The sequence below is a fragment of the Centruroides sculpturatus genome, unplaced genomic scaffold (assembly GCF_000671375.1).
Source record: "Centruroides sculpturatus isolate CEXI.00-Female unplaced genomic scaffold, Cexi_2.0 scaffold1237, whole genome shotgun sequence".
Classification (NCBI taxonomy): domain Eukaryota; kingdom Metazoa; phylum Arthropoda; class Arachnida; order Scorpiones; family Buthidae; genus Centruroides; species Centruroides sculpturatus.
The window spans coordinates 105,620-121,648 of record NW_019385374.1 but is presented as its reverse complement, the minus strand read 5'-3'; the positions used below and the strand labels follow the sequence as shown (position 1 = coordinate 121,648).

General features: G+C 29.0%; 1 protein-coding gene across 8 annotated transcripts in view; it reads right to left on the bottom strand.

The window, feature by feature from the left end:
• Positions 1-16,029, bottom strand: part of LOC111638285 (protein hu-li tai shao-like) — a 121,744-nt gene that overhangs the window by 54,227 nt on the left and 51,488 nt on the right. For all 8 annotated transcript variants that reach the window (XM_023383967.1, XM_023383962.1, XM_023383961.1 and 5 more), the window contains exons 4-7: positions 11,583-11,813; positions 5,944-6,087; positions 4,829-4,927; positions 1,319-1,546 (exon numbers count right to left, since the gene is read on the bottom strand). In XM_023383967.1, coding sequence (XP_023239735.1) covers positions 1,319-1,546; positions 4,829-4,927; positions 5,944-6,087; positions 11,583-11,813 — 702 coding nt within the window. The remainder of the gene's footprint in view (positions 1-1,318; positions 1,547-4,828; positions 4,928-5,943; positions 6,088-11,582; positions 11,814-16,029) is intronic.

Genomic DNA, 16,029 nt, shown 5'->3' with positions numbered 1-16,029 from the left:
TGAATAAAGTTTTTTTTCTATTCTCCATTTGAATTAAATAAATTCTTTTTTTTTTTTGTTCTTGGCTTCATTCCAATAGCCAATCTTTTTAAAATTCTTTTTCCTCTTTATTTTCCAAAATGTTTGCAAGGTATGAGACACTTCTGATACTTGCTAGTCTCAAAATGTTCCCAATTCTGAACTAACAAATAAAAAACGGCATCAGAAAGCTCAAATAGTATACACTAGTTCAAATTAAACTAGAGAGTAAGTATAAACTTTGTTCTGTTATAGGGAACAAAGAATACACTTATGACTATGATAAACCTGGAGCTATCTATGCTTACAAGAGAAATGATGGTGTAATAAATGCAGATTGCTCAAAGGAAGAGCATTCTGAATTTGTATACAAAGAAAGCTTACTGTATATAGACCACATTTAAAATGAATAACATTTTTTAAAATTAAGCCAGTACAATTTAAATTACAATAAAGAATATAAATTTCTCTATTAGACAATAATACATAATTTTACATAATAAATGTAAAATAGTATGTAATACATACATACTATTTTACATTTGGAGGTGGAAGAGATGCTTCAAATAAAAATTCAACTCCACTGTGGAATTGTCTTATCCTTCATCTGCATGAGTAAGGACTGATTGTATAAAGACATATTATGTATGTATTGTCTAATAAAGAAATTTATATTCTTTATTGTGATTCAATTACAGTTTAATATTGAAATAACTGGATAAAATCTTTTGCTATTTCATTTTCTATAATAATTTTAAACATAATCTTCAGTCATCTTAAAAGGGCGACTCTGCTGTGATTAATGATTCCCATTCAAATTTTACAGAAACAATTAGTTTACACATACTTTTTAATTAAAATTGTGTACAAATTTAAAACTTTATTCTATCAATATTGTTATTCCATTTGTAGAATTTTTAAATTTGAACTGTTGTGCTTATTCTATTAGTCAAAATTCATTTTTTAAGCTGAAGACATTTTCCAAAACGCTGAAGATATTCTTTTAATGAAAATTATATACTTGACTGTTAAGATCTTTGTTCTATTATAATACAGATATATTTTATTGTCCAGAACAATTCCAATTTTATAGAATGTATTGAATGTATAAATATTAAATATAGAAAGCAATTTGTTGTGTTTATTACTTTTAAAGATAATACTAAGAATTTTCTTTAATTTTCAAAATTTCTCCCATTAAATACTAATAAAATTGTATTCCTATAAACATAATCTGTTTTATAATTTTCAATAATTTATATATAAATTTTTTAAATTTCTATAATTACTATCTACTCACAGCATTGTCTAGCATTCTCATCAATGCTTCAAATTCTAAATCCCAAACTTTCCATTTTTTAGGTTTTTCTTTAGGTTCTGCTCTTTCCTTATCTTCATCTCCTCCAGGCATTTCTTCAGCTTTACTAAGTTGACGTTGTGCACCATTTATGACTAAATCACGGATCTTTTCTTTAGTATCATCAGTCATAAGTTGTATATTGTCTAAACCAATTGGCATCAGTCTCACCTAAGAAAATTAAATTAAAAAGTCTATATAAATATAAATTATGATATATAAATATAAATAATAATATAAATTTTAAATAATTAAATATTAAATAATATAAATCTATACTAATATTATAAAGAGGTAAAGTTTGTAAGTTTGGATGTAAGAGGTAATCTCCAAAACTACTCATCTGATTTCAAAAATTCTTTCACCAATATTTAGAATGGAACTTCAGGGTAGACATAGGCTATATATTATTCTGTTAAACATTCATATAAATTAAAAGATATCATCTAGGTAAGTGTTATATTTTTGGTGTCAGTGGGTGGCGAGGGCAAGACGCATACATATATGAGATAGGTAACCATGCAGCGCAGTCACGTGGTCAGCAAGATACTCAGTGCACATGTCTGAACTTGTAGTATATAAAGTTGACACAGGGAACGCATGCACATAAGTTTGCTTTATTCGAACTCTTAGTCTTAATGTTCAATTTTATATCCGAATTTATATTTATGAATGATTCGAGAAGATCCAATTTATTTTTTGAACTTAATAAACTAGAAGAATCCAGATGGGGTTATGAAAACATTTGTTATTTATCACTTAGTGGTACTACGCACTGGTTAGTGGTTGCTGTGAATCTTAATTATCGTTATCCCAGTGTGGTAAGCAGGTATCTAAAAATTTTCTAATTAGTCTTGGAAGAGGGGGAACTAATTCTTGCACTCGGTGAAAATGGGTAAGATCGGCTATAATCTAACAATCTTAATCTTTGCTATAGTTTTTGTTCAAGCAATATCGGGCTCATCTGCTAGTAACAATATAAATTTAAATCAATATAAATATAAACATAAATTACGTCAACTTTTATTATGGTAAAACAAAATTCTTAGATCTTATACAAATATAAATATTTTATAATCAAAGAATTAAAAAAGTTACAGCCCAATAATGAATTTGACTATATTTTGTTTATTAACCTATTCAATGTTGAAATTTTTATTTGTTGCCGGTGATGCTATGTTGAATTTTCGTCAATGTTAAGCCTAATTTTTTTTTTTAAATAAGAATCGTGTTTACTGTATCGTAAAAAATTATTTTTTTATGTTTCACAAACAAAATAAATATATTGAATAATATAGAAACAAAAAAAAATATATTCTAAAAGTTCGTTTTAATATAAAAATCGTGACACATAGCAACATCTAGTATAAAAAATGTTCCAATGTAAACACGAAAATATTCGGGATCACCTACACAGGTCAATGAGGTCAACACGAATATTTTCAGGAACAACGTAGGACAGGTTAATATAGCTTGTACTTGGTTTCTGTATGCTTAAAAATATGCTACTCTTTGTGAAAATTGCAACACTGTGAAGAGATCATTTTATTAGCTTGAAATTTACAGAATGTGTAAATCTGGGTGTAATATACAAATGATCAAAACTGCAGAGTGACTGCACATGTCTAGGCTCAGTAGTACACTTTTTGCAGTTGAGTTTGGAGTATAAACATATGGCTGTTTAGGAGCCGCACAAGTAGTGCATCACAGATAGTAAGCTGTAAGTGTTTCTAGGACTCACTACACATCATCAACGATGAATGGCACAATATCAACAAACAACAGAGTTTGAATATGGATGAATGATTGGTCTTCATAAAGGCAGATTTTCATACCACAACATTGCTACACTTACAGGGCATAATACCACAAGTGTTGTGTGTTTGGAGGCAAAAAACCAAAGAAAACCAGGTACATCAAAAATTCAGTTAACAGATGATGCCACTAAATGTTGCCAAGAAAGTTGAGCAACTCATTGCTGGATTTTTTTAAATCCATTTGGAGTATGAATTTATACATGTCCAGTTTTATAACTAACTTTTCATGTGTCCTGTGCAAGATTTTATTTTTGGCTCACATTTTTGGAAAAAAATAAAAAAATAAATATGATAGAAATTGTCTGTTATTTTTTAACTTGTAACCAAAAATATTATGGAATTGTTCTATATGGTAGCAGAATTTTAAATTTAAAAATAAAAATATAATATTGATAATTTTTTTATACATCATTTTAGGGCTCCTTTTTGTCCTAAGCCCTGTGTATCCATTGCACCTGCCTACAATTACAGCACTGTTTAAGCCTGAAGGACTAACCAGATCTGTAGGTTTATTTTTTTTCAAAATTAGCTTTACTATTGGTATGAGTGGTGCAAGAGTTGTTAAATGAAAATTGAAATTAATTATAAAAATAACACAGACAACAAGTAATGTGATGCAATAGTTTACACAATTACAATTCTGAACTTGTTTTGAACAAATGGTATACAGTGGTGCCTCATATAATGTACTTAATCCGTTCCAGCTGCACGTCCATTAAGTGAAAAGTCCGTTATACGAAACGCATTTTCCCATAGAAATACATGTTAATACATATAATTCGTTCCGCAGCATGAAATAACCATACTGTACCATTAAAAAAATGAAAATGGAGCAGTCACCAATTATGCCGGGTAGTCAGATGTTGTGAGGAGGAGGTGGAGGAACGCTTTCTTCACACATTCATACAGATACAGACTTTTTACACATTGCACCAGGTCTATTTTTATTGTTTTTTAATCGGAGTCAGATTTAGGAGAGGCTACCGGAGCTTGCAGGGTCAACTCCTCTTGTTCAATCCTTTGTTTTTTGCCTGCTGGCTTCTTGAAAAACATGTCCAAGGTGGTCTGCTTCTCTTTCTTCAACACCTGTCGGAAATGATGGGCAAGGGTGTCATTGTAGAGATCATTGATCCTGTTGGCCTCAGCTCTGTTTGGATAATGAGCATTGGTAAACTCCTGAACCTCTCCCATTCGACAAGGAAGTTGTTGTCAACTTTCACTCCTTCTGATGATTTCTTGCATTGTTTCAATTGAAATCACCTTTCTGTTTTTTTAGAAGCCATGATTTGCACAACACTTGAATAAATGTAAATACCCTGCACTAAGGTGATGTACGTAATAAACAAGGGAGCAAGCCGAAAGATATACTAATAATATATTCTAATAACACTAATATATCAGAAAAATAACAGATTGTCATTGGCAATGGCAAAAGAGTGAAAATATCATTCGCACTTGTTCGCAGAAAGTTTGTTGTTCGCCTCACGTAACTGCCGAACAGAAAGTCCGTTGTTCGCAGCCAGTCCGTTGCTCGAGTCACGTAATGGCCAAACAGAAAGTCCGTTGTTCGAGGCGTACGTTATATGAGGCACCACTGTATATAAATTTTGAGAAATAATTTTAAATATTTGATTACCTGTGTTTCACATGCAGCTACTATATTATGAAGAAGAAATACAGCTTCTTCAATTGATTCACCACAAGTAACTACACCACGATTTCTCAGAATTAGAACCTAAATTAATAGAAAAATTAATATAATATTACATAAAATTTTAAGCATATTATAATTCATAAATCTAAAAACAATTACCACATAAATATTTCATTAAAAATTATCTATTGGCTTCAATCAAAAATTTGAATTCAATAAATTACTGCTTTATCAGCTCTATTTATCCAATAAAAATCAATAGAATTAAATAGTCCATATCATCCATCAACCATATTAAAAATAATTTTAATCTAATCAAATTATATCAAAACCAATTTATCAACTATCAGTTAAAAAATGCATTGGTAAATATAGTATATTAGTAATTTGATATTTTTTATTGAATACTATTAGCCAAATATTTGTATACACTTTCCCATATATTTATAGTTTTATAAAGACACAAAAGCATCAAATGTTTTTATTTAAATCAGTAGTGCCCAACTTTTCATTTGATAATTCAACACAAAATTTCCCTGAAAATTATTATGCACTCAAAACAAAACAATTTATGAATGAATTAATAATTATTACTATATACAGTAGTTTGGAAAAGTTTTGAAATAAAAGCAGTTTATTTTTTTGTTCTATTTAAAGCTCTATTTCCAATTTGGTTTTTTGTAAAAATCAAAACTATGTTTTGAGTTTTTTGGTTGACAGTAATTGGGGAAATTTCCAAAACATAGTGTTTTGGCAAATTTCCCCAATTACTGTCTACATGCTATTTCAAGGAGTAATTTCATTTTATTGTAATGTTTTTGCAGCTATTGTCATATTATTATTATTTCTGCTGAAAATTTTCCCAAACCTCATTAGTGCAATCAGACATATTTTGCCCTTCTGGTTTTGGTACATAGATACAACAATTTGAAACACCACCATGACTTTACAAATACACTGTATTAATAAAGTTATTTATATAACAAATACATTATAATATGTAATGAAAAGTTTATTATACATAATTCTTTTAAAAATATTTAATTTATAAATATTCATTCAAAATTTCCTTGAAAGAGTTGAAATTAAATACTAACCTTATTGATAGGACCTAGACTTCGAGCTATTTGTTCCCTCTCTTGCTGATCAATGGGAATTCCATGAAAGTCATGATAGCTGACTTCACCCAAAACTGCTGCTTCTTGGCTTATTGGTAACAAACCACATTTTGTAGCAGAAACCTAATAGTTTAAAATAATTTAAACCTTACATTATTATAATTTATATATACATTTTTATATTTATGAATAATATTTCTAAACATACAATTTATATTTCATTAAAATGATGGTAAATAATATAAAACATCATAATAACAGTTGTAGAAATTATTCTAAATTCTTTGGAATAAATTTTTCCTATTTAATAAAATTTAAGTGTAATGAATAAAAAATTTTCTATATCTGTAACTATATATAATATCATTATATTTGCTGAATTTATAAGATAAATTCTAAATATTTTAGTTGTAAAATAAATAAGCTAAACTTTAAAGCAAATTTCTCACAATAACTCCTAGATATTAGCCTAGATCAGTGTTTCCCAATTTGTGTGCCGAGACACACTTGTGTATCGCCAGAGTGTCTCAGGTATGTCACAGAAAATATTAAATATTTTTAGAATTTTGAATAAGCTGTTTTTTAAAAATTCATTTATCTTTTGTCTTTTTACTGCCAGATGACCAAATAAAGGAGGCAGAATTCACTAAAATGCCAAATTTTGCAAAATTTACAGCATCAGTGCACCCTCCCTCACAAAAGTTGTGCATCTAAATGTATACTGACACACCAACTCTGAGCTTCTGTAAATGTTGTGGCTTACCAGCTTAAAAAAACAATACTAGCCTTTTATGTATTTATTCAAATAGTCTTTTTACTTTTATAGTATATTCATAAAATTTAATTTATATCTGGTAAGTTTAACTTCTGTATTATCAAAATATTTAAAAAATAACTGTAATTTATTTTAAATTTCAAGCAGATTACAAAAATGGACAAATTTTTAATTAGTAAAGAATTTTAAACATTTTTACTTTTAAAATTTATGATGTGTTGCAGGAATCTAAAAATTCAAAGTGTATCTATCACTAATCCAAAAAGATTGGAAAACACTGATTTAGATAATGAAAATCTTCTGAGTAAAATAAGACTATAAATATGTCACAAATATTTATTAATGAAATGATATGACCATTCTTATTGGTCTACAATATGACTAATTAATTGATCTTATTAATTATATAGCCATATTGTAGTTTGAAAAGAATCCAGCTGGATCATTTGTTTAGTAATGTTTATCAGGTTTGGTTTTTATATATAATTACAAATATTTATATTTAAAAAGTGAAAGACATACATATTAAAACAATATTATTTTGAAGCCCCTAAGAGACTTTACACCATTGTTTTTGGTTTGTATGTCTTATACTTTTGAAATGTGAAATCTAACATTATATTTTTGCATTTGACTTTTATTATCAAAAATATTAATTTCCTTTATTTTTTTACAGTTTCCCTATCTCATGTCAAAAATTATTCAAAATTTAATTTAATTGAAGTTATTATCAGTTTTAAACATACAGTAGAGTCCTGCTAGTCCAAACTAATTGGGACTGAGCCCTGTTTGGATTAGCGAAATAATTAAATAATGCAGAAGCAAGCAGTAAAACAGGTCTGGTTTATATAGATCCAACATCATCAATGATGTCAGCACTCCCACCCTTTATTTCATCTATCTTGTACTCATGGAGGGTGCAAACAGTTAACAAAACCAAGTTTTGAAATTATGAAATGGCAATCTGCCTTCATTGTTTACCTTAAAGTTATTTTAACCGTAAAAATTGTTTTTAATACACAGTCTAGGATTCCAATCAGATGACTGATGCTACTGCGTGAGTTAGCATGCTTCATTGTAAATGTTGTATGTATTCTTCGCTCTACATTATTTTAGTTTACTTTAGTCTGCTGCTGCAATGGCCACAAAATAGAAACACACAACATGTATTTTTGAAAGATAAGCTGGATGTTTTGAAAAGGCTAGACAAGAGTAAAAGTGCATCAAAATTAGCAGTAGGGTTTGGAGTGGGCAAGGCTACAATAACTGACTGGAAAAAATACCGCTCATAGATTGAGCAGTTTTGTGCCTCTACTTCAGAAAAATTAGTTGAAAATCAACAAACAGCATTAGCAGTCCTCAATGTTTGACAAGCTTGATAAAACCTTATTCACATGGTACTCTCAGAAAAGAGTAATGGGAACACCCCTAAGTGGACCTCTTGTTAGAAAAAATTTCCTCTCTGCCAACCGAAACATGTTCAGATTAGGCAGATGTTTGGATTAGCAGGATTCTACAGTATTTCAAAATATAATGTAAACTCCAAATAAATTAGATCTGAAGATCACATAGTGGCAAGAAACTTATAGCAATGGAGACTATTTATCATCTAACTAATCATTTAAGCTGGATATACACTGACATAGCAAAATCATTTTTGACTAAACATGCTTAAAACTGCTTTTTCAATGGTTTACATAAAACCCAATGAACAGTTATTTTAAAAAATGCAAAAACATGATAAAACAAAATTAAACAGTTTTAGACAAAATGTTTTGTCTAAAGACATTTTTGTTTGATCAGTGTGCATTGAAATTGAAATATTTTAGTATCCAGAAAAATGTTTTATATAAAGATATTTTTACCCAAGAGAAGTGGTCCTTGAGAAAAGACCTCTAATACATTTCCACAGCAAAATTTATGTATAAACTGTATCATTAAATGTAAACAGGTTTCTTTAATATGTCTATTACAGTCAGTTTTTCAATTAAAATAGCAGAAAAATGTTCTGTGAGGGCCAAACTTAGTGGAATTATTTTGTTTAATAATTTTTTTTTGTTGAGAAAAAAAATTAGAGACAAAACAAAAACCAACATTTTTAAAGATAATTAAACTGTTTCTCACGGACTTATTTCCTGGTTGAAGATGATATATCAAGTGTGTCACCTGGAATTGGCGACAGAAAATTCAACTATTGGACAGTGAAAGAAAAATTCCTAAAAAGGCCATGGGAAAAACCCAATGGCAACCCCCTAATAAAAGGGAGGGGTTGATGAGTCAGACAGAGTCCTGGAGTTAACTTTGAACTGTGCGTGTGTTGGCCGCCGCTTGCTATTCGTCACCACCCTAACTGTTCCTGATTGCCATCACTCTGAGAAATTCATCGCCACTTCAAGATTCCCTATGTGTGAAAAACTCCGACTACCATTTTGTAAATTCTACAAGTATTTATCCTCTCGCAAACTTAATGTGAACTCTTGCTCTCATTATCAGTCATAGTTAGGTTCGTAGTAGTTACGTAATATGTCAACTTCAGATTAGCTTTGGTTAAATATAATCTGTAAATAGTCTATATCGAATAATAAAAGGGTATTTTTATTTATATGAAAATTTGTGGAGTGTATTTTCGCTGGTTTTCTCCTTCCACCTCCATCTCAGATCCTAAAGTCCGCACATGCAACTGTTTGAAATAACAAGAAAAACAGCCAATCCGGTTTCTGTGTCTGTCTGCAAGAGACAATGGAGTCATCCTGACAAGGCATCAAAGAGGTGCCGACACTGCAGTCACAGTTCTATTATGACTTCTAAAAATCAGCTGTTGAACAAGAAAACAGAGTCACTGCCATTTTTTTATGTTGCTATTTTAAGGCTCAAAATACTTATAGTTGTAAAATATAGATATTAGCGAGGTTGTGACTGAAGTTTTTATCTCTAAAACATGAATCATCAAGTGCTTCTTACAAGATAGCGGTGATCGATGTTTGACATTCATGTTCTAGAGATGAAAACTTCAGCCACAACCTCACTATTAAATTTTGCCATAGTTATTTTAGAATGTTGATTTTGTTCAATTTTAAAAGTTTGTTATTTATAATTTTTAACAAGACAATCAATTTAATCTTGAAAATGTTTAATGTGTTATTTTCACATTTTCAATTAAAAAATAAAAAAAACAATACACTTTTAACAGTGGGTAACATTTAAGAAAACATATGTTTTTAACCCATTAAGAGGTGATCTAAAAGAATGTAAGAGGAATGCTAGTGTGAGATAGGAAAGATGGATTTATTGTATTATGAAAAGAAGAAATTGAAGAAAGATATCTCAGATTAATTGTTAAACTGATCAAACATTTTCAAAGTTTCAGTTGTGATAATCAAATTAAAACATTATACCACCATTAAACATATAGAAGTGATTTATAATAGTTGTAGCAATTTTCCATTGATTTCATTAGCAATCAAAAATTAATGATGTATTTTATCTCAGCTAACATAAAATAAACAAGAACAAATTTGCAGATAAAAAAGTTCCTATAGTTATTTACATGAATTATATCTCTTGTATGTGATAGAACAATACTATTAGATAACTGGATGGCCAAGAAAAGTTAAGATGTTAGCCCAGGAGTGGAGAACCTTTTCTCATTTGAAAGCCACACGAGAGCTAACATTCTTCCAAGGAAGCTACATTCTAAAAGAATAACCAAATTTACTGCAAAATGCAAATAATTTAATACTAATTTAGCTTTTATACAGAATTAACCCTTTCAAGTAACTTATACTGCCATATAGCAGAGTTATCATGGCCAGATAACAGTTTTTACTGAGAATCATCTTTTAGAGTAATCACCATATTGCCAAAATTAGTTCACATCTGTTAATCAATGTCATATATATAACAATATGAAATTTGTTTAAGAAGGCCACATGCTCCAAAGGGCCAAATGCAGTGTTAAAGCTGCAGGTTTTCCACCCATGTTAGTCCAAATGCTCTTGGGACATAGGAATTGAATTTGAGAAAACAAACCTGGAAATTTTTATAGGCAGTTTGTCCCAGATATGTCAAGTCCTGTCCTTCATACCCCAGCTGCCCCCATCATGGCCTGGCTGAACCTAGGATGGGTCTGACTAAAAAAGGACCTTTTAAGTGTTCACAGAGTAGAGAGTCAAAAATGAAAAAACAAACAGAAAAAGATCAGAGATCAAATATCAAAAAGTGCTAAAAATTTTTATATATGTAATATTGGTTTTTTAGTATTATTTTGATTTTTAGGCATCATAAAATATAACCAGGGACAAAGATTTTCAATGAAATGTTAGCTAATAGAAAGTATCTAAACAATTCCAATAATGACAATTATATGATAATTTAAAGATTAGTCTAAAAACTGTATTTTCTTTGATATTCTTGCTTTTTATTATTTATTATAATGAATTAATTTTAAATTATTTGTATAGTGTTATATATTTCATTTAAACATCTCCTCAAGAACTGGTATATATTATCTAAAAATCACACCAGTACATCCTCAAAAATATAGTTTCTTCTCAAATGCTATAATCTAAACCTGTTCCCGATGTCTATTTACAACAGTACTGGTATGTTTTTAGTGTTATATATTAAAAATGACTAAAAGAATATTGAGAATATTTTCTTTGATAATATAATATAAATATCATTTAAAGATGATATGAATTTTGATATTAAAAGATAAATTCTATTCATTAAGAATATGATATATTTATTTTATTTAAAATATAACACTTTAAATTTTTCAATAGTTTGTATTAATAAAATTTCATTTCAAACATAATTCTTAATATAATCATATAAAGCTTACCGCAACACAAGTAGGATAATGTATATGAATAACACATTTAATATCTGGCCGTGCAGCATGAATAGCAGAATGAAGAACAAAGCCTGACCGGTTGAAAGAGAAATTGGTAGTTCCTGGGTCAATAACATTACCCTGCATATCAACTTTTAACAGAGAGGATGCAGTAATTTCATGATATTGTAAACCAAATGGGTTTAATAGAAAATGCTCTTGATCTTGACTTAATCTGACCTAAAAATTTAATCAATAAAAATATTAAAATTAATAGAAGAAAAAACTTATTATGTATTTGTTATATCTATAGCTATTATATATATATATAGATATACTTTACTTTACACTATATATTACATATATATATATATATATATAATACTATAATACTTAGCTTAAAATTGTCATGAATGTTTTTCTGTTATAATAAAAAAAAAAAAAAATTGGAAACAATGGCATGGGAACTTACTAAACTGTCAAAGTTTTTGTTATAAATAGTCTATATTAAGGAGTCTAAGCAAATGGAGGGGAAAACTGTATGTGGCATTCAGGAAAAAGTATAAATGGTAATGCCAAGAATCAATGAAGTACCACAAAGTTTATAAATGGGCAAAGCTTTTGGGACAAGCAAGCAAAGCAAGCAGAGACAATGTCTCCTACTCATATAAAAAGTTTCATATTAAAAATTATTTTATATCCAAATTAAATTTTAAATTCAAATTCTGTTATTTTAATTTATTTAACCACTTTATCACAGTATTTACAATCCAAAAAGGATCACATAATTAAAACTCAAACACATTTTGTGCCATTTTTATTATCATACTGTACTTAAAAATTAAGCAAGAAATATTTTAAAATTTCATTTACAAATTTAAAATGCACATAGGCAAACATATATTTTTATCTGTAATTATCAGTAACAGTGAAAATAATGTAAATAACAACTGGACCAAAAACAAACCATGAAATTAAATCTTTAATGGCCAGTACGTGTTTTTTTAAATAAACAAATGTTTTTGACTAACTTAATTAGTCATAGCCAAGTTCAAATACAAACTTTTGTATTTGGAATCTAATGGTGAGTACTTAAAGTAGCAAAAATGTTTATTCATTCGAAGAGTACCTGCTGGACTTTAAACATTTAGTTTCAGAACAGTGAAAAAGAAAAATGTCATAATTTATAAGATGTTCTATATATAATCTATCAAGGATGTCTATATGATTTTACAGTATAGCATTGCTTCAGACAGCATGCCATACATTTCTATCCCGTGGCTTAAAGATGTCAAACTGTTCATATCCTATCAAATCAAACATGGGATGATAGCTGTTAGGAGGGTCAACTGGTTAGTTGATACTGATATGGACATTTCTGATTAGTCATAGAAGACCCCATCAAGAAAATATAAGACCTCTGATAATAGTATAATAAAAGAGTTTAAAAAGTGAAAAGAATAACTATAAATAGTCCAGAATAGCAGACAAAGAATAGGAATGGTAAATATATGATACATGTTCCAAATTTTGCATATCAAATGATTAAGTAACATAAAATAATATTTTATTTTTTTATTATAATGCACTACCCTTCATATTACAGGCTACAAATACTACAAAAATGTTACAAATATTTTTTCATATAATACATAATCATCAAGTAAGCAAAACAGTGTAGTAAATATTCTAATTTTAAAGCAAGGAGTTCTAATATAGTAATTAATTGGTTCAAATTTTTTCTTATCCACAACATGATATGTTCATTTCAGTTTGTTTTTAATAAAAACAAATGCAGATTTATTTTCACAATTTAGCTATCACTAATAGTCATGGCAACACATGCACCACATATCCAATTGACAATAAGTCAGATGTAAAAAATTTTATAAATAGTATGAAGCAGAAGACTTCTATTAAATAAGAATCTTTGTGAAAAACAGATAGCTATTTTATTTTTATCCAAATCTTTTACTTTTATTTAAAATATATTCACATGTAAATATATTTATTTTCTCATGCCAATTAATTCCCATTTTCCATCCTTGTTCCAGACCAGAGAATGACTAGGGATGACCAATATATATATCCAAAGACACTAAATATATATTATACTTCATATATTATGTTCTTGATATAAACAGTACATAATTAATTTACTGGAATTTTGATTTATATTCCTAAGCATTATTTTTCCAAACAAGATGACTATCCATACCTTAGACATCATTCTAGTTAAATTTGAACAGTTGTAATCACCAAAAAGTAACTTATTTATGCATGATATTTTTATTTAGTAGCACAAATACAATAATCAAATGTAATGATAATAATTTTTCTTAAATAGTAACAAATAATTTTAATTACATCAAATTAAAATTTCAATAATTTGTTACTTTTGAAAGTGGTATAAAGTCTATTTGTGATCAACAAAAGCATTATTTTATTTGGGCAATGTTTATGCAATTTTATTGTGTGATCATATTTATGTCTAAAATCATAAAAACATAGCATTCCATAATATTTTTAAAGTAGTTGAAATGCAAAATCTTAAATATTTCAAAGAAAACTTAACTTATACTACTTTTAAAAAAGAGGCTCATTATTATTATTATATCATCCATAAAAGAACCTTCATTCTAATGTTAGATTTGTTTGATAAATTTATCTAAAATATCAAAGATTATGCCTGGAATACTGATGTATTTTCAAAACAGTTTAAACAAAATTAAGAAAATCTAATCCTAATATTTAGAGCACATAGCAAAAACAGTGGACAACCACTGAGGTTTTCCATTCAATGTCCATCCTTGCTTTTATTCTGGCAATTGTTCTGAAATGAACCTTCAACATGTTTTGAAGGGGAGATTCCATCATTCAATCCTCTTTTCCAGTATGTTGATATCACATGTGTGCTCCATGTGGTATCAACCTACTTAATAGCCCACTATCATACTAGTGGCTAGTAGCTAGAATCAGCACTGTCTACCTATTTGCTGACCTGCATTGTCTAATTCACATTGTATATGAGGTTTATCAGTGCTATGATCTTTATCACTCATGCTGGACAATGGTTGTAAGAGTGATGAAGCCAGGGGATGCAATTGCTCCCTTGCATCCCCTGGCTGAAATACTGTATTTGTAATCTTTTATAATTATTCATCTTTGTTGCTGGAGGATACGAGTTGTAACACCACACATTTTTCAGATTTTCAATCAAAAGCCATTTATGGTCACTTTGTTAGCTTCATTTGTTGTACCAAGAGTAGTATTGCACATGTAATTGTTGAAGAAAGTTCTTTAAATCACCAGTTGTGAAGAGGTATCATCTAAGACAGTGTTCCGCAACCTTTTTCTACTTGCGGCACACCCATGACTCAACACGGCACACCAAAATGTTATTCTCCTCAAAAACGTATGATATGATACTATTAATAGAATTACGTAATGCCACTAACCTATTATTGTTATTAAGCAGACATCAACACCTGTGAGCAATTTCTTTTTACATATAATTTCTTAAAATACATAAAAATGTGTGGCTTGTAATAAAGAATAAACAAATATCATCTTATTTCATCAGTGCTGCGGCAGAGAATGAAATACAAGCATAAGAAATACAACAACTGTGATAAAAATATATAAATAAAATTTGAAATTAACATAATATGTAAAAGTTCACGTCACACCTTTCACCATGTGACGGCACATCAGTGTACCGCGGCACACCGGTTGAGGAACACTGATCTAAGAGATGAATATTTAGTGTCAAGTACAGCACAAAAACTTTCCTATTTCAGATAGCTTTATTTAAGAATTTATTTTTAAGATTTTATAAAGCAGAAGATGCTATTGATTCATTCAGTCAAATGTACAACCACATGTCAAACAGCAGAAAAATCCAAAGATGGCCTCTATCATTTTCTATGCCTTTCTCTAAATATCAATAGTGAATTGGATGTGGTTATTACAATAACATATATAAAAAAGATACAAATCAGAGTCAAAAAGGCAATATACAAATATTTTAGCAAAGAGCTCATGAGCCAAGGCTGGGCCAGTACCTGAAACTTCTAGGTAGAAAGTAATTTCTGATAACCATAATTGGAAATGTTCTCAATATAGATGCCACCCCAGGCTTCTCAGAAATTCAACAGAAAGGAAAGCAGAAGATATGTGCATTCTGTCTTTCATCTGTGCAAAATATGATGAGGTTTTTCTGCAGACAATGTTTATATGTCATGTATGGAGAGCACCAGGGAGAGAGCATGATGCCCAAGTGTAAGCTGTGAAAGGACACAAAATGACAGAATAAGTGTTAGTTTGTGTTCAGTAAACAATTGCAATTTAAGACAGCTATTGTTTATAAAATGTTTGTAAGAACTTAAAAATTTTAAAAATTATAAACTGCATTATTATAATTTTATTTCTCAAAATCTGTTTTCCGTGAATCTTG